This window comes from Morus notabilis, unplaced genomic scaffold (genome assembly GCF_000414095.1).
Source record: "Morus notabilis unplaced genomic scaffold, ASM41409v2 Scaffold339, whole genome shotgun sequence".
Classification (NCBI taxonomy): Eukaryota; Viridiplantae; Streptophyta; class Magnoliopsida; order Rosales; family Moraceae; genus Morus; species Morus notabilis.
In genome coordinates this window covers 50,236-69,962 of record NW_010359379.1, presented here as the reverse complement: position 1 = coordinate 69,962, position 19,727 = coordinate 50,236, and the positions used below count along the sequence as shown (strand labels likewise).

At 34.5% G+C, this 19,727-nt stretch overlaps 2 protein-coding genes across 2 annotated transcripts; both read left to right on the top strand.

Annotated features, from left to right (window-relative positions):
- Window positions 1-3,253: 3,253 nt before the first annotated feature.
- Window positions 3,254-3,987, top strand: LOC21386482 (translation initiation factor IF-1, chloroplastic). The gene has a single exon (XM_010094215.2). The coding sequence runs from the start codon at window positions 3,343-3,345 to the stop codon at window positions 3,781-3,783; it is 441 nt and encodes a 146-aa protein (XP_010092517.1). The 5' UTR covers window positions 3,254-3,342; the 3' UTR covers window positions 3,784-3,987.
- A 9,425-nt stretch (window positions 3,988-13,412) lies between these two features.
- LOC21386478 (non-canonical poly(A) RNA polymerase PAPD5) lies at window positions 13,413-18,437 on the top strand. The gene is made up of 13 exons (XM_024163071.1): window positions 13,413-13,921; window positions 14,004-14,116; window positions 14,190-14,246; window positions 14,531-14,626; window positions 14,708-14,778; window positions 14,929-14,971; window positions 15,644-15,724; window positions 15,829-15,888; window positions 16,041-16,079; window positions 16,353-16,450; window positions 16,617-16,665; window positions 16,787-16,831; window positions 17,448-18,437. The coding sequence occupies exons 1-13, from the start codon at window positions 13,579-13,581 to the stop codon at window positions 17,976-17,978; spliced, it is 1,626 nt and encodes a 541-aa protein (XP_024018839.1). The 5' UTR covers window positions 13,413-13,578; the 3' UTR covers window positions 17,979-18,437.
- The last annotated feature ends 1,290 nt before the right edge of the window (window positions 18,438-19,727 follow it).

Sequence of the window (19,727 nt, the reverse complement as noted above, 5' to 3'; positions counted from 1 at the left end):
TATTCAAACTCTATAAATAGGATCATTATCTAAGTGATAAAAGGATGAATTTTTAGAATCTAAATTCTCACACATTTTCTCTTATTTTCTTGTTCTTATTCTCATACTTTCTTTTTAGAATTTTATGAGAATTATGTGCAAGCTAGGCTAGAGTAATTAGGTGAGGCTAGAGATGATCTTATATGTGTAGTGAACTTATTTGGATTTTTTATTCTCCAATGGTTTGTAAGTTTTATACATTTGAGTAAATAATTTTCTTTTTTTTATATTTCTTCTTCTTATCAATATATTTTATTGTCAACTCTCATATAAATCTAGTCAAGCTTTTTTTATGTGATTGTTGCATTATATGATATATTGATCGGTATTATTTTATGAGTAGTCTTTTACTGTATTATTGCCAACGGTATATTGTCGCTCTTGGATTTCTCATAAGATAATTTTTCCTAATTCTAAACGTTAGAATTTTATTTACTTGAATACATTTTTAATTCATATGTTCTTCAAATATTTATTTTCCAATTGATTGCTTGGGATGTGAAACTTTCAATTGAGTCAATTAATGAATCAAAATCTAAATAGGTGAACAAAGCATATGGAGGATTCTCAAAGTCTTACCACTTTTATTTATTGAATTTTCTCCATTTTAAATTGTTCATAGAATCATTAAAAACACTCATTCTTTTTCTTTGTTTGATTGCTTACTTTCCTAACGTTTTTTATTTGCTAATCATTTTTTGTTCAATTTAACACTTCCTTGTGGGATCGACCGTTCAAATTGTACTACAATTGACCGCTTGTTTTTTTACACGTTTGGGCGTAATCACCTACCTAAAAATTGATACAAAACTTTGACAATTTACCAATCAAATGCGTCTATATGTCCTACTCTTAATTTTGCACACATATAGTTTGTTATAGCATCTTTATAATGGATGCATTGTTGAAGCATAATATAAGTTGAGTTCCATCTTATAGGCATATCTAATGCTAATGCTCTATGAGGTATATTTAATGCTTGTAAAAACCTAAATCAATCTTCTTGTCTTTGGTTACTACCTTGAATCCATGCACGACTATCTCTAATTCTTTTAATGTGATTACCCATTTGTTTTAAACCGGATTTAGCTATTAAATTGCATGACATGCACAACATTGGTGGAAAATAGTATCGTCACCGAATAGACTTAAATCATTTTCAAAAAATTCAATTGCTTTTGTATTGGCACTAGCATTATCTAATGTTATAGCCATTACTTTATCTCTTAAACTAAATTCATCAATTACATTTAAAATTGTGTTATATATTAAATCTGCGCTATGTGATCCTAGAACACATTTAAAACCTAATATTCTCTTATCTAAATCAAATCCTTTAAAGTAATGTCCGGTTACAGCTAAATAATCTTTATTGGCAATGGCAGACCAAATATTTGCCGTTAACACAACGCACCCGCTAGTCGAGTGTAGAAGGTTTATTAATACATCTTTTTCTTTTTTAAATAATTTTAATAAATTTTTCCTAAGAGTAGTTTTTGAAGTGAATTGTGCATTATAATTGTGTACAACCTTAATATATCATTGCCAATTAGGGTGCTCTACAAAACTAAGTGGTTGATCTAAAGCAGCTATCATTCGCGCAACTTCCATACGATCTACTTGCGGATCGTATTTCCAAGTGGTTAGACCACCGGTTGCGCGATCAAAAGATAATTGTGTTTGGCGGAGTTCGAGTCCGCTAGATTGGCTAAGCTTTTGAAGACACTTTTCAGAGTGTCGTCTCAAGTGTGTGGTGCCGTGAATAGTGTCACCTTGTAATTTAGATAAACAATATTTACACTGAGCTATATGTTTAGTGTTACCTTCATTATCCACCTCGTCAATTATGTTGAAGTGATCCCAAACTGTCGAGGTACGCTTGCATTTCCTTCTGGAGGTTGCAACACTTGCTGACGCAGACGCAGACGCAGTCGCACTCGCCGCCGCTTCTCCACGCCCACTATTGCGACCACGACCTCCAATATGTCCACCATGGCTTGGATTAGTAGATTGCTGCGTAACAAACTCATTAGTGGGAAATTGATCTTCTTCTACATTATGTTGGGCATCAACGGGAATACCACTATAACAAAAAGGATCCATTATAAAAAAATAAGATGAATTTGTGAGAGAGAGAGCTTTAGAAAAATTGTGGGAGAGATTGAGAGAAATTGAGAGAGATGGAGAGAGATTGAGAGGGATTAAGAGAGTTTGAGTGAGAAAAATGTGTGGGGGATGAGGGGTATTTATAGGAAAATTTTAGGGTTAACAAATGATTTTTTTTCAAAAAAAAAAAAGGGATAAACGGCTATTTTTTGAAATTCGGGCAATCGGGTAGTCGGGCAACCTCGGGCAATTCGGGTTTTCGGACAAAATTAGGGCAAAATTCAAAAAACTAGCCGTTTTGGGTAATTCGGGCAGTCGGGCAACTCGGGCAGGTCGGGTTTTCGGACAGAATTCGGGTAAAAATTCAAAAAAACTAGCCGTTTTCGGGTATTCGGGCACCTCGGGCAGTTCGGGAATCTCGGGCGGGCGGGAAAAATTCAGGCAAAATTCAAAAAAATACTCGTTTGAGTGAATTCGGGCAGCGGGTTCGGGCACATTGAATTTTCAGGCATTTTTTGGGTCGGGCAGTTCGGGCATGGTCGGAAAAATTCAAAAAAATCCCGACGGACGGCGGTATACGGTGGTTAGACAGCAGCGAGCAAGTGTGGACATGTCAAATTCAGGTTGCCCGAGCCCGAACCTGAAAATTTTGCTTGGGCGGGCGGGAAATGGGCTTGCCCGCCCGAGCCCGAAAAAATTCGGGCTTCGGGCAGCCCGCCGACCCGAAATTCCGGCACTAGATCGAAGTATAAAATTATTAAATCAAGGAAAATCAGGGTGAAATATATTCTCTTAAAAATACGAATGTATGCTATATTACGGTAAAATTGTCCCTGTAATTTTCAAGAGAAGGTATGCTAATGCTATATTACGGTAAAGTTGTCCCTGTAATTTAAATAATAATAATAACAATAACAATAATAATAATAATAATAATAATAAGAATAATATTAACAACAACAACAAATAATAATAATAATAATAATAATAAGAATAACAACAACAACAAGAATAATAACAAGAATAATAATAAGAATAATAAGACTAATAATAATAGTAATAATAATAATAAACCTTGCAAAACGAGGACTAGTTTTCTTTTCTGGTCTAGAAGGTGAAGTTAGGTTAAAAAGAGAATACCAAAACGCAATCCGAAACAGAACCAACCACTGAAATCCATTCTCCTCTCTGAACCAAATGTGGAGCTCGACTTCGCTCCAACACGCACTTCTTCATCTTCCTCTGCCGCCAACAACGCCAAACCCAAAACCATGTTTTCCTATAATCTCGTCCCCAATAAACCCAGAATCTCAGTTTTCTCTCCGAACCCCAACTTTCTCAGCTGCCAAACAGAATCGGAGCCCTTTCGTGGTGACTGCGAAAGCGCCTGGCTCTAAGGACAGCGCAGAGCAGCAGAAGTGGAGCCAGGAAGGCCTCGTGACGGAGTCGCTTCCGAATGGTATGTTCCGAATCCGATTGGACAACGCCGACATGATTATCGGCTACATTTCTGGGAAAATCCGAAAGAGCTTTATCAGGATTTTGCCAGGAGATAGGGTTAAGGTTGAGGTCAGTCGCTACGATTCTACTAGAGGCCGTATTGTTTACAGACTCCGTAGTAACAAAGATTCTTCGTAAGAATTTAGGTTTTTTTTATTTTAATTTACTGAGTTTGTTGTAAGCTAACTTTGATTGCTATTTAATCGAGTTCAAGAAATCGTGTATATGTTGCTTTTTTTAAGCTGCAAATTTCAATCATTTACGGGGGAAATTTGAAAAAAAAAATGCAAAATTTATGTGGGTAATTGTAGCCTTTCACTTGTGCACAATTACAAAACAAAAAAGGGGCCAAAAAAAAAAATCCTTCCATCACTGTAGTTTTTTATTTGGTCATGAGAATTTAAATATTAAACTCTGCTATAACAACAGCAAACAAACGAGTCTTAATTTCAATTTAATTAAGATGGGTTATATAGATTTTAATTTAATATACAGTTATGTTAAAATTAGATTTTTTTAAATGTTTAGATTTAAAATGTCATTTTTAATTATTTTAGTCTACGTAATTCTTAGTCTACCTCTCTTTCTCATAATATTAGGTATAAAAATATCCTCTCAAACATGAACTGATACTTCTAGCGGTCTACATTAGACATGTTCGTACCACCTTAAATAGTCTTTGTGCACCTTATCTTTTATTGGTGTTACACTTATTTTATTACGAATAACTTCGTTCTTTATGCAATTTATTCTCGTATGATCACTCGTCTATCTTAATATACGCATTTTCATTACACTTATCTTACATATATATTGTCTCTTAATGAGCCAACAACGGATTGCAATCCTATAGAATTTTTTTTTCAATTTAATAGGCATTTTGTCATCACATAAAATTCTCATAACATTCTTTCACTTAACTCACTCTGCCTTAATTTTATGTTGAACATCCTTTTCTAGATCTCATTTATATTGCACTATAAATCTAAGGTACCTAAACTTCTTAGAAGTTTCAATTTTCACACCATTTAAAGAAATTTTATCACTCTGATTATTTGAGTCACTAATCTACAATGCATGTATTCAAAAAAAGAATTAGACTCTAAATAGTATTTTTAATTTCGATCAATACAAGGAGAGAAAAGTAACTGTCGAGGAGTTCAAGATCTTACTCTTAATTATTTGTTTATCTTTGCTTGATCATTTCTCATGTGTTTCTTCTATATTTCATAGGTTTTAACATGTTTGGTTTCCCTTATCTTTTTCCATCTCAAACCAAGAAAACGATCCATAAGATGTTTTGCAGCACTATCCAAAGCTAATACCACTATGACAATTGCACAAACTTGTTTGATGTAAATGTCGTAGATTCAATAGTTTTTTTGAACCATAAGTGGGTGGAGTGAACGTAATGCATATTTAGTTTTATAGTCCCAAATAGTTTGCTTTATGTAATTCTTGTAAAGTTTGCTTCTTTGGTCTTGAATTCCGGGGTCTTTTTCAATCACTTTTGCATTTTTGTTAATCTTATTGCTCTATTGGATTTAGAAGGTTGGACTATTGATATGAATTTAAGACCCGTTTAGTTTATTAATTCGAGTTTTTAATTTGAGTTTATATGTGACTTTATATGAAGACTTTTTATTGTAACAAAAAAGTTAAATGTAACTGTTTCTGATAGCTTTTTACTATAGTAAAACTTGAATTAGTAAAATGAACGGGGCCTTAGATATACACAGTATATTAGAATTGATTAGAGCTTTTTGCAAGGATAGGAAATCAACTGATCTTGTTCAATTTGTTGATTTGAATTTTCAATTTGAGTTGATATGTGATTTTATGTGAGAGTTTTTTACTGTAACAGAAAAATTTAGTTTAAAATTTAATTTTTATTACAGTAAAAAATTTTCTCAAAAACAGTCACATCTAACTTATTTATTACAATAAAAAGCTCTTATATAAAATTACATCTCAAATTAAATTAAAAATTCAAATTAACGAACTAAACAGACTCAATATATTCTTCTCCTTATGTAAGATCCATTCGACCGATCCGTTTGGTGAGTCAAAATTCAAAGCTGAACCGGGTAGGCCCCAGAGAGGTCGAAACCACACCGCTCTAGCTATTAAGCTTTTAATTATTTGTAAAATTTACAATGCACGTCTAGTAGCTAGTAGCGATTCCATAAAGAAAATCTATACAAATTGGCACAACCACACCGCTCTAGCTATTAAGTTTTTAATTATTTGTAAAATTTACAATGCACATCTAGTAGCTAGTAGCGATTCCATAAAGAAAATCTATACAAATTGGCACTGGTACTCTTTATCTCTTGAATACTCTTTAGCAATTAGGAGGAATGCCCCAACAAAACTTGAAAATTGAATTTATGCCATAAGATATTAGAGCATTGGATTTGTGTTCTTCAAACACTAGTTAAAGATTATTAACTAGATTATTAAATATTATAAACTATATTATTAAATACGTTAAAAAAAAAAGAAAACCAAAAATTAAAAAAAAATCAAAACACATAATTGGATTTTCTCTCAAACGAAGACGATGTCGTGGATATTGCATGGTTGTTCGGACTGTTGTTTTCTTTTAGAAGTGTGCAGATGAAGCCAACTCGCAATCTCAATCGGACTTGTCCATAACAATCTGCATCATCGGATTTGTAAACTCGTCAAATTTGAGGGACAACGTAATCTTCGATCTCCAATGGGAGATTGCATTGAGCACATGTTGATGGAGCCTTCCTCACTCTGTCATGTTTAGGCCCTATTCATTTTGTCGATTCGAGTTTTGCTACAGTAAAAAGCTCTTTAAAACAGCAACAGCTGATTTTTTTGCTACAGTAAAAAGCTCTTACATAAAGTCACATCTCAATTCGAATTAAAAACTAGAATCAATGAACTAAACGGATCCTTAGTGTGATTCTTGACATGTGGTCGTGTGATCTCTTGCACTCGATTAGACATGGAGGAGAGAAGAAAACGAGAGGGGCGAGATAGAGATGGAAAAGAGATAAATATGAGACAAAAGTGATTAGGTTTATTTTAGATAGAGTAATTTGTGTTGAGGTTAATTAAGTAGTGTCTGATCAATGTAAATAAAATGATCAACCGGGTAGAAATTCAAACGCTAATTAATTGGTGGTATAGATTTGTAAAATAAAAAAATTAAGAGTATGTTTATGTTAGAAATGGTGTCCTAGAAGCATGAGATGTAATAAGATATTTATTATTTATTTAATAAAAGAGTTTATTCATCATTTTATGTGCTTATATTTGTGAATATTTTATGAATATCAAATGAAAATTTCGTGATTATTTATGTAACCTTAAACATTGTATCTAAGTGTTGTATGCGAGAGGATAATGTTTAAGGATAATAATCAAAAAGTGATGTCCGTAATAAATTTAATTAAAGTTCAGAATCTTTAATTATAACATTACTAATACATATCATTTTCATTTAGAATGGAACGGTGTTATCTGCACTTTTAATATGGTGAGATATTGAATGAGTGTATTACACATAATGAGATTATGTGGAACAATGACACATACACAATATGAATTTCTAATAATTTCTGTTAAGTATAGAAATTCTAATTGAGTCTACCGGTGGTCATATATAGCATGATCTTAATATTGAATTCTTAACAAACTCCTATTTATGAATTTGTATCTTTTGATTTACTCGGTACAGATTCCGAGACCCTGAATTCTATTCCTTGTATTTTGGAGACATGATGAAGTAGGTAGTCGAGAATGTTATTATACAAGATGGAATCCATTCATTCTTGAGAAAGAAACACATAAATAATTCTCTTGAGTGTTGATTCGGTATTTGGACTAGTAAGAGTGCTCTGGTTCATGAATGTGTTTTATGAATCACTATCCATTAGAGAATCAATGGTACTCAAGGATGAAGATATAATTAGAGAGGTTAACGAATTCTACCTAGCTCTAATTATAAATTATTTATAGATGATTGATCTATATGCAGTGACTATATCAAATGGACTCTTCACAATTTAAAAGTAATTTATGTCTATAATTTCGAGAGTGCAATTCCAAGTTTATAATGGAGTAACTATTAGAATTAATGAAATTAATTAATTAATTAATTAAAGTGTTTAATTAATTATTAATTTTATTGGTGATCGAGATTATAGGTCTATTAGTCCATGCGTCGTCCTTGTAATTCTACCAACACAAAGGGTAAAATGAGAATTTTAGAATTACGAAATTCTAAAATTAAACACTCGAAAATAATTAATTGAGAATTAATTATTATTTAAATAATGTGATTATTTAAATTTGAATTGTGAACATAATTTAAATTTATCATTTTAAACTAACTTAAATTATGATTCTAAAGCTACCATTCTCTTAATTTAAGGTGATTTAAACTTCTAATTTTATTATGGTTTTAGAATTATAATTTAAATTTAAAATCATGAATCATAATTTTGATTCTAAAATTATAATTAAAATTACTTTAGTCTGAATCCTCGTATCAAGTGATAGAAAATTGAGTGGCATGTCACCTAATTTACTGATCGGCCCTAGGGCTTAGCCGAAAGATTCGATTGATTAACCGAAAGATTAAACAAATAATAATAAATGATCAAAAAGGCAAACTTGCCCCCAAATTCTGCCCATGAGATCCAGGTAGCATTATTCTATGAACTCTCTAGAACAAACTTCTCCACTAACGCCTAAAACCCTAAACCCTCTCCCTATATATAAAAGTGAAACTCTCATTCAATTCCCCAACCGCATGCAAGAACTTACAACGCAATCCAGAGTCCCAAAAAATGGCCGCCAAAATGATTCTCAAGGACGCCAAAGCCCCTCTCCATCTCCTCCGCAGCTCAGTCTTGTCCGCGGTGCGGTCAAAAACTGCTCCCTCCAATGATGAATTTGTTCAGGCTCTGCGGAGTGCGACTCAGAAACCGATCTCTGAAGCCGCGGATCTTCGCGGACACCTCTGCAACGATTGTTCTCTAAAATCTCAGGCAGTCATCGGCGTAGAACAAATTTGGGCAGCTATAAACTCCGGTATTGCCCTCGAGGCCCGTCAATCAAAGCGAGTAGTTGACGACGATGACGACGATTATTCCGACAACGATTTCGTTGATTCTAGAGATGACGATGATTACAAGGAGGGCCTGTACGACGATTTCATTGCAGGAAGTGATGATGAAATAAGTGATGATGACTGAATGTAATATTATCGTCATCTTGCGCGATGAGAAATGTCATTTAAGTGTCTCTGTTTTTAGGCTTCAATGATGGCTTTGTTACTCGGACGTTTGATTCGTCTTTTGTTCTTGATTACGGAAGTGGTAATGATGATGATGATGAAGATTGATAATAGTAAGTTTGGTTCTTAATTTATTTCCTTGATAGTCTTTTTTATGTTTCAAGCTATTAATACTCTGGAATCAATTTTCCGACCATAAGAATTTGTCAACGAGAATAAAATTACTTTCTAGCAGGATTTTCTTTTTTTTTTTGGCCTAAACCGTGTGTGAATCGCTGGAATACAGCTATGAGAAGCTGCATAGTCTCAAAATAGGGCAAGTTGAATGATTTTGCGGGCAGAGGTTAATGGTAACATATAGGCACTTGAAATGCAAACAGAAGGAGAGAAGAAAAATAATTTCTAAAGCAAAAAAAAAAAAAAAAAGAGTACAAAATATGAGAATGTTGTGCTAGTCGAGAAATATGTTTCATGTTCTATTGTAAAATTCTTCCAAGTATAAATCAATGTTTCATATTTACAATAAATACATTTGACTGCTATCCTATCTAAATAACATATATTTGTAATTAAAATCTTAAAACCTCATTCACTTTCCAAGATACAACTTCGACAAAGCGGGCAGGTTAGGTTTTTTGTCATCCAATTTCTTAAGCAAATCGAATGGAAGATGTGATTACAAACCGGAAAGACCTGACACGAATCCCCTGTTTCGAAATCCTCCAAGCAAATACACATTCATGATTGGAACTCGTTTTCAATTCATGGCTTCCATAGCTAACCTGCGGTGGCAATCTCTCCAACACTTTGTGCATCCTCTTGTTACGCCTCGACCCTCTTCCTTCACCGAGGTCTCTGATGATCCCGTCGAGCATCTCCAGAATCTGCAGGTTGTTGTGCGTCGAGGAAGCTCGAAATGCCTCATCGTCATGATCCTCCTCACCAAGTGGAGGAAATGTTTCTCCCGTTTCGAGATCATTTCGTTGGATCTCGTGGAAGTGTCGGTGAAAAACGTTGCAGAAGATGTGGACTAGAGAGACGATGATGAGGGACACCATGACCGAGAAGGCGATGATGAAGAGGAGGATCACGAGAAGAATGCAGAACCCAGTGAAAAAATAGAAAATTGTAGAAAAAAGTGTTGGGGAAATAACAAATAATTGAAGAACCATAGTGTTCATGGCGGGGGGGAGTACCGCAACTAATGTATTTATTATCGCTTGCAGGCTGATTGTTGTGTCATTTGTCTATGAAGTCTGTTGCTAAAACACTTCGAGTTTAATTTGTTTAAAACAAATTAACTGTTGTGTGTGGATGTTATGTGGGATGAAAACCTAAACCATAGAAAACACATATGCGTTGGTTGTGCAAATATGTCAATGTCCTCATTATAGAAGTTTAGTTTGGAATATCACACCAAACTCAAACCATACAAGAAATGCGTGTGTTGTAAAGCTTGTGGGTTTGGTTTATTGGTTTATTTGTTTGATTTAGAAGCATATATTGAACAACTAAATCCAAAACCACGTGTGCCTATGGGATATAATCACCAGAACAACATTTGTTACAGATAGAAATCGCCACAAGCATAGAGCATTCATTGTTTATCTGGACTCAAGTATATCTGGATAATGGGGGGGTTCTAAGGCGTTTTCTTTGCTTTTCTTTTTTTCTTTATTTGCTTTTTCATTTTTTTGCAATCTGATGATATATAAGTACATTTAAGGATCCAATTTTCGTCTTCTTTACCCTGTCCGTTTCATTTCCTCTAATAATATTATGACGAGTTAAAATATGTTGTTCCTTTTTTTCTGTCTTGGCAGCTATCTTTTATTTAATTATTTGTCATGTTATCTGAATTTAAGAATCTAATGACATAAATATGACTAAAATACTGAACATATATAAGCAAATCACGAGGTGTCAAAATTTAATTTGAGGGACAGCCACAAAGATAGAAAAATAGGACAACATATTTTGATTCCATTATAATATGTCAATTAAAATTCCACATAACATGTTATTATCTTACGTGACATTTAATTGATTTGACGTGTTTTTATCTTATATGATAGTTTCTTTATTTGCTTTTTCATTTTTTTGCAATCTGATGATATATAAGTACATTCAAGGATCCAATTTTCGTCTTCTTTACCCTGTCCGTTTCATTTCCTCTAATAATATTATGACGAGTTAAAATATGTTGTTCCTTTTTTCTGTCTTGGCAGCTATCTTTTATTTAATTATTTGTCATGTTATCTGAATTTAAGAATCTAATGACATAAATATGACTAAAATACTGAACATATATAAGCAAATCACGAGGTGTCAAAATTTAATTTGAGGGACAGTCACAAAGATAAAAAAATAGGACAACATATTTTGATTCCATTATAATATGTCAATTAAAATTCCACATAACATGTTATTATCTTACGTGACATTTTAATTGATTTGACGTGTTTTTATCTTATATGATAGTTCTAAAAGATATGGCATGACGTTATTGAAATTGGTACGGTCAGATATTGTTTTAGTCGGAAGTATTATTTCTAAGGGGCAGTTGTGAAAATCTTGCTGAAAGGTATATTTTTGTTTGGGAAATTCGAAATCGTGCATGTATTGTATGCTAATTATTTCATGCTTCTCTATTCCAAAAGACGTAAATCCCGTCAACGCTAAAGTTGGTAATTCTACTGGGTCTAGAGACAAAGCGCAATCAAATAACACAGGGATTCATCTTGAAGGATGGACTTTCTTTCTCTTTATAAGACTCACATTAATCATTTCTCCACAAGTCAAAACATGATAAATTAATGCACTTCATAAATAATTGCAAAGTTTTCTACAAAAATGCTTTTCTCTTTGAAATGATTTATTAGCCAATTGGGGGGCACGCATTCGGTTCAAATTACTCAAAAGATCATTACAAAAAATAAAAAAATAAAAAATAAAATCTGTGTGACATTCTAACGAAATCCCCAAAACCCAAATCAAACAATGATAAAATAATCTTGACATTTACAGTTATTTATACATTCAAACATCTAAGAGGCAATTACGACAAACAGGGCAAGTATGTCTATTCTTCAACCAGTGGTCTATACAATTGGTATGGAAAATATGATTACAAACAGGCCAAACTTGGCACGACTCGCCATCTTCCAAGTCCTCCAAGCAAATGACACACTCATCACCGCCACCATAACTCGACCGCCTTTCGCGGCTACCGTAACTAATCAATGGCGGCAGCCTATTCGATTCCCTCAGCCTCTGGCCTCTTCTCTCGTCGATGTCGCGCACAAATCTCTCCAACATGTCGATCAGTTGCGCATTGTATTGTACGAGAGATCGATAGAAATGAACTTGATGAGACATGTTAGAGTCAATGATTTGTGTTTGTTCAAGAATATTGTGGTTTGACCTCATGTCTTGAAGCCAAGAAAGGAGGCTAAAGAGAATGTGGTACAAAAGGACAAAGCAGAAGGCGATCGTGACACAGAGGATTAGGGTTGCGAGGAAATCGAGAGTTAAGGTGTATTGGGAAGAAGGGAAAGAGGGAATTGAGGTTTGAGAAAACATGATGATGTTGTTTAGAGGAGAAGATAGAATTTGTTTGAACAAAATGTTGCCCATATCTGTGTATATTGTGGATAATGGGGATAAGATCATGTGTTTGGATTTATGAAGGATTTTAAGTGATGTCAAAGAGATTGGTACTATTGAAGATCCAGATTATCTGAATTTGTTTTGGTTGATTTTCCAAGTATAGAATCTTAGAGTTGAAGAGAACAGCCTATTACTTCGTGAAGATGATTTCTTTGGCGCTGGCAGATTTTGTTGGACTTTTAAACGATTAAAACGTTCTAATAAAGTAATCGTTTTTCTTTTTTTCTTCTCTAATCATTTTTTCCTTTATAAGGTGAATTTGTCCACGTCTGCTTTTGGTGTCATCCTCATCTTTAAATTAAAAGTCTTTTCATAGGTTGACTTGCACACCATTATCGGTTTAAATGAAGTACGCGGGTTCAAATTAGAGTTTAAATTAGGGTCATGATTTTTGAAATTTAAATTTTTTAAAAGAAAAACACTTTGAAATTTAAATTTTTTTAAAAAATACTATAATAAATTAAAACTATGAATTTACATTATAACAAAACTTATATATCAAACATCACTTGCATATGTTAAGAGTTGTTTGTGGCACAAACGACATCGATCACAATTTTTTCTTTAAAAAATAGTAAATATTGGCCCAAATCTTTTCGTCGAATTAAATCACAATTAAACTTTGTTGTTTTAGTATTTTCTTTTTTTCACACAAACTTAAATTTCATATCTTTTTAATGTTTTTTTTAGGGGATATCATTTTTTGTTTAAATTAAAATAGATTGAAAAACTAGAAAGAAGCCATATGGGTAGTTACTAATTTTTTAATGATATAAAACAAAACCTTTTTTTTTGTGTGTGTGACTGTGTGTGTTTCTTCTTCTTTTGACAATAATAAGGAACGTGTTTAACCTCAACACTAGTTCCGTTCTGCGGTGATTCTCGGCGCCAGAAAACCCAAACCTAATGATGATTAACATTAACATTATTCCTGCCTCGTCTTCTTCAAACTAATACAAGTTTGCTGTTTCTCTTGTGATTCTCCAATGGAGGAAACTTCACAAAACTTCCTCTACGAAACCCTAAGCCCGCTCGCTTTATCCTCCGCCAACCAATCTCCGCCGCCCGATGACCTCGAACCCTTCACCGTGTTCCGCAACGAGATTTCCCTCTCCTCTCTCCCCTCCGCATCGCCGGCAACCACCACGCAGGATTTCTTCTCCCTCGATGTCGGCGCCGACGGCTCCGACTCGGTCCCGGCGTCTCCGGCTCCGCCACGCCAGGCCGCCGAGCCGAAGACGCCGGCCCGGGAAGCCGAGCCGAGGCTCGAGAGCGGCTGGTTCCGCGGCAATAGCAAATTCAAGAGCCCAATGCTTCAGCTTCATAAAGGTATGGATTTTGGTTCCATTTTCGATTCGGTTTAGAGTAGTAATTCGTGAGGTTGTGGAAGTTGAAATTGAGTGTGTTGCAGAGATAGTTGATTTCTGCGAGTTTCTGTCTCCTACTCCGGAAGAGCAAGATGCGCGAAATGCAGCTATTGAACGTGTCTTTGATGTTATCAAATATATATGGCCAAACTGTAAGGTATAATTGTCTCTCATTCTCTCTCTCTCTGTTTTGTTGCCGTGGAGTTTCAATTCTTATGGTGAATTTGTAGGTAGAAGTTTTTGGATCATTCAAGACAGGGCTTTATCTTCCGAGCAGTGACATTGATGTGAGTATGCTGATCCCTTTTCTTACAAATTTATGAATTGGTACTGTTCTTTGGTATAACTGCTATATCTTGGCTTTGTCTTTATTCAATACGTCTAAGTGTAAATCTTTTCTGGACATTCTCCATTCTGAGAACTGATAATGGTTTGTCTTAAATGTCCTAAAATTTAATGAAAATTGTTGCCTCTTTTTTTTCCGTCTCTTGTTAATATGGAATTTGATGATTCTAAGTTTACTTATGTGTTAAATGATGACGGTCCATACTTTTATTGATATTAATTGTAGGTTGTGATTTTGGGAGCAGGGATCCCAAACCCGCAGCAAGGTTTGCAGGCTCTTTCTCGAGCATTGTCACAGAGGAGCTTGGTGAAAAAGATGCAGGTGCATCTCTGTTTATTATGAGTGTACTAATAGTAACAGAATTTGTTTTCTCATTCTTGGTTTTGGCTACCAATTCTTCAGGTCATTGCAAAGGCTCGTGTGCCGATTATTAAATTTGTAGAAAAGAAAAGTGGTGTTGCATTCGATATAAGGTTTGCCTATCTATCTGCTCTGCTATGATTTGAAACATTTAAAGTACATTCTTGTATTGGTTACTACTATGCCACTTGAGGGTTGCATTCTCTATTTGTTTTAGCGCAATTCCCCTCTTAGTATCTTATGTTTTGTCTCTTGCTTCACAGTTTTGATGTGCAGAATGGACCAGTAGCTGCTGAGTTCATAAAGGTTTGCTGCATTATCTCTTATCCTATTATGTTAAAAGAAAAATGTGTTGTAATGTTTTACATCAGGCTGGAGCACTAAACTTGTCTTCGAGCTTTTAAGGATGTTATAAATGCAATTTTGTTACTTATTTCCTACATGGAATACAAGACTGCTATCCAATGTTTAAGTTGTTACGGCTAGATGAGCAGTGGTAGTGCTTCTATAAACATGTTAAATAATACACATCACACACACACACACACACTTTCATTTAAAAGAATAACCAAATTCCTGCAAGAGAAGTCAATGATTCTGAATAGCATGCACATAGAGATGGGAAGGCAAGCTTTGATGCTGTTTGCAGTGGTAAAATGGAATTGATGCTAATCATAATGGGAAATATATCACAGTGAGCAAATACATCTTATGACTGAGAACCTCTTGGGTCATTCATCTGTTACTAAATCTTGGCATTGTTCAGATTAAGCCTTGGGGTAAATTTCAATTTAGCTTTAAGTCTGTAATTTCAGGGCTTTTGCTTTTGGTATTCAAGATTTTCTTCTTCCATTGGTTCAAGTGATAGGGACACATTGATATTTATGTGTAAGATATGATAACCAATAATTCTTCCATCAACTGTAAGGAAGGAAATTCAGCTTGTTTGGTCGTATTGTCATATGTTCACCTTTTCAGGATGTGGTATCAAAAATGCCTCCTTTACGGCCTCTGTGTTTAATTTTAAAAGTTTTTTTACAGCAGAGGGAACTGAATGAGGTACGTTCTTTTTGCATAAGCCATATATCAAAACGTCAATTGGTTTGTTTTTCAAAATCTCCCATTCCAGTCGTCCTAATTCAATATTCCAATAAACTATTAAGGTGTACTCTGGCGGATTAGGTTCTTATGCCCTCCTTACCATGCTCATGGCAATGTTGCAGGCAAGTGATTTTGTTGCATGCATTTTGTTAAGTTAATGCAATTCTAATTTGGTGTTGCATGTGTATATATGCGTGTAGATGGCACATATACACATGATTTTGATGAAGGCTAATCAGTGCTCACTGCTTACATTTCCATTTTCCTGTGACAGAGCCTAAGGGAACCAGAGGGCAATTTGGGAGTTATTCTGGTAAGTGTTTCTTAAGCAAATCCCTTGGTAGTGTTTTCTTTTCTAGTATTTCATTGTTTCTTAAAGCCAAAGTTGGTTTACATTTAATCCCCAACTACTAGGCATGAGCCGTTTCAAACTCAGAGGTATGCATCTATTCTGAGATACTAATAATTACATAGCTCATATATAATAACTACCAGGCAACAGATTTAAACTTGCCTAGAACTTCTAGAAATATTCACGGGCTCATGGTCTGCTTTCTTTCATTTGTATCTTGCTTTCTGAGAGCAGGTAAACTTTTTTGATTTTTATGGACGCAAATTGAACACCTCAGATGTTGGTGTATCTTGCAATGGGGGAGGCACCTTTTTCTCGAAGATTAGCAAAGGGTATATGGAAAATTTTCCCCCTTCACACCATTGCTCGCTGTGCAATTTAGTTATCCGTGTAATTAGCCAACAAATGCTGTCATATGATATTTACCTCTTGATTTTCATCACTTCTCTGAATTGAACTTTGATTTTACTAAAGTTAGTTGGTTTTCTTCTCATTTAGTTTTGCAACTCCAGGACGTCCTTTTCTTATCTCTATTCAGGATCCACAGGTTTGTTGAATATTTTGTTTTATTGTATGGTCTTGAAAAATACAGCATGAATTCTGTCTCCTAGATTTTTTTTTTTTTTTCCAGTTCATTGATTACTGTTATTTTTTTCATGATGACCTAGGCATCAGAAAATGACATAGGGAAGAACTCCTTTAACTATTTTCAGGTTTGTTGTTTCTTTGCTTACTTTCTCCATATATGATTACTGAAAGGGCAGGAATTGAATTTGTAGGTTGAAATAGGTCTATTGCTGTTTTTAACTTTGTCTGTACAGATGTATGCGTTTGCCTGCATTTTATATACTCATTTTATAATATAAAATTTACTAAATCTGCTTCGTCTCTCCACTTGGGTGTTAGTTTTTAATGGCTTGTGTATCCTAATAGATTGAGACTGCACTATCATCAAAAATACTATTCGTTCTTCCTGACAGTCATGATATTTTCTTTCCTTCATTTGATGCGTCTCTTTGCTAAAAAGCTTGAAAGGAACAAGATTAATAATGTTGGTTACTTCAATCAAAATGCCAAATGTTTGTTCAATTCAACCAGTCAATGAACCACATTTAAGTCTATTTTAACAGTTGAGCTATATATTTGTTTGGCTTGCACCACGTAAGGGAATGACTACGTTAATTAATCCCCTCTAGGCATCAGACTAAAATTTATTGCAAAAATCCAGACTAATCATTCCACATAAATTCTTCCATCTTTTCCCACCTCTTATTAAGAAGTGAAAGGATGTCTTGTTTGGCCGTATCTCATTCCCTGCATCTGTTGCAGATTAGATCAGCGTTTTCAATGGCCTTCACAACCTTGACAAATCCTAGGATCATCATGGACCTAGGCCCCAACAGGAGCATTTTAGGTACCATAATTAGACCTGACGCAGTGTTGCTGGAACGCAAGGGAGGGTCTAACAGGCAAGTGACTTTTGATAGCTTGCTTCCTGGAGCAGGGGAGCCATTAAATACCCAGTATGGTCAGCAGGAGATGTTGTGCAATTGGCAACTGGATGACGAAGAGCCCCTGCCACGGGGAGGTGATCTTGCTGGAGATCCTAGTGAGTATTCCTCTGGAAAGAAGAGGAGAGCTTCTGCAAAAGAGAAGTCCGGTAAGAAAAAGGTAAAAGACAATGGGGATGTGGGCAGCGCAAGGCATAGAGAAAATGGCTACAATGGGGATGTGGGCAGCTCAAGGCATAGAGAAAATGGCTATGGCTCTAGAAAAGAGAAGATAAAGGAAAAACGTTTCCGACACAGCCACGGCAATGCCAATGGTTATGGTCGCAGTGTGTCTCCATGGAGTCGCTAGAATCTTTTATATGCTACTTTATTCCGTCTGCTCCACAAGCGTTGCCACCATGCATCCATGATCAACGATGCTGCATGATGGCGGACGGGCTTTGAGGTTGTTTTCACTCTCTACGGGACCTGCTTTATAGTTACGTGATCAAGTCCACATGTGAGTGATCCCGTTTAACTTCTTGTACTGGATATGAACTTCGAGCGCTTCTGATACTATGTTATCGTATTTAACAGAGTAATTATATACCAGTTTTGACATGTCAAGTTTGGAATGTATCACAGATCAATTTTTTTATTGTGTTATTTATTCTTCGTAGTTATAGGATCTTTTTCAGATTATTTTTTCTTAGTGGTTGAATAGAATTGTTTAATGATTAATGATATTTCTTTGGTGCTTTCATGTATTATAATTTCTACGTCTCCAGAATACTTGACTTTTGTAACCGTATACACAAGACTGGTTAATAAATGGGACAACATTGTTTTGAGTGGAGAAGTGAATCATCTTATGTGCCCGAAAATTGCAAAATTATCGTTCTGAAAAAGTGGTGGTAAACCCATACACGTGTGCGTGTGTGTGTGTGTGTGTGTAATATGTACGTCAGTCATGTAGCGAAGGCTCAACTGAATGTTGGTGCGGTTTTTTAAGGCAAAAATTAGGTCGTCACAAGAAAAGGAATTCTACCAAGTTTGTGTTTTTCTGGTTCAAATGGTATCAACCTAACGACATTGTTAAAATAATTAGAACTAGTATTTTGCTTTTGAAAATGTTAGCCCTCCATATTTTTTCTAAGAATAATTTCACGAATGCCCTTTATTGATCTTGTGTCAACTTGCCTGTTGATCTTTGAAGATCATTGCATCCACTCAACTACGTAAAATCGTTTGAAACATCTCTCTGTTCATATTTGCCTATGATATTAAACCCTTTAAACTATGAATTTTATGTCAACCTACCACTAACCTTTTAGAAGTGGTGATTGCACTCGCACAACTACATAAAACTAGTGCTCAGAAGTCAGAATACACAATCCATCCAATCCAAATCTGTTTATAAAGAAATGAGATCTATCCGGATAGGGAAAAACTCCATATTCATAAAATAATGAATCCTATTAAATTAAGTCTCGCCTACTAATTTAACGGGACTAATTTTATATGAGTAGCGGAGTTTTAACCTTATCGGGATAAATAAAGGTGATTGTTTTTAAAACTAAAGAGACGGCTTATATGATATGTTCGAAATGAACTAATAAATGGTGATTTGGTAAAATTGCAGGTTTAACTTTTCCTTTTAAACTAATTATAATGGTTAAAAAATATATCCAAAAAATTGACATAAAAGAGAGATTTTTCATTAATAAAAAGAAATGCTTTTATAACTTTTCCCTTGTTAGAAGTAGTGCCTTAAAGCAAATACTTTTATGACTTCCTTGATATTTTTTGCTGATTTCAAATTATAATCAACCAAAATAATCATCCGATTTTTTATAGCACTAATAAAAACAATAATTTATAAATACTACTAATTTTGATTTTTTTCTTTTTACTTAACTGCCACATCAACAATTTTTTTGTTGTTGCAAATATTAATAAATTTTTTGTCACATCAATAATTTTAATTAAGGCATAGTCAAACCGTAATTCTATACCCTCAATCTCCAAAATTTTTTATTTTAAAGAAAGTTGTATTTGAATAATAGTAATTCAATTTTTAGATTTTTGCCGCTTTTAGAAATTAGAAATTTAGAATGGT

Bases quoted from the DNA above. Each gene is read 5' to 3' on its own strand.
- LOC21386482 (XM_010094215.2), top strand. From the start codon at position 3,343: ATGTGGAGCTCGACTTCGCTCCAACACGCACTTCTTCATCTTCCTCTG.
- LOC21386478 (XM_024163071.1), top strand. From the start codon at position 13,579: ATGGAGGAAACTTCACAAAACTTCCTCTACGAAACCCTAAGCCCGCTC. The intron at 14,779-14,928 runs GTTTGCCTATCT...CTTGCTTCACAG, and splicing joins GGTGTTGCATTCGATATAAG to TTTTGATGTGCAGAATGGAC. The intron at 14,972-15,643 runs GTTTGCTGCATT...TCACCTTTTCAG, and splicing joins TAGCTGCTGAGTTCATAAAG to GATGTGGTATCAAAAATGCC.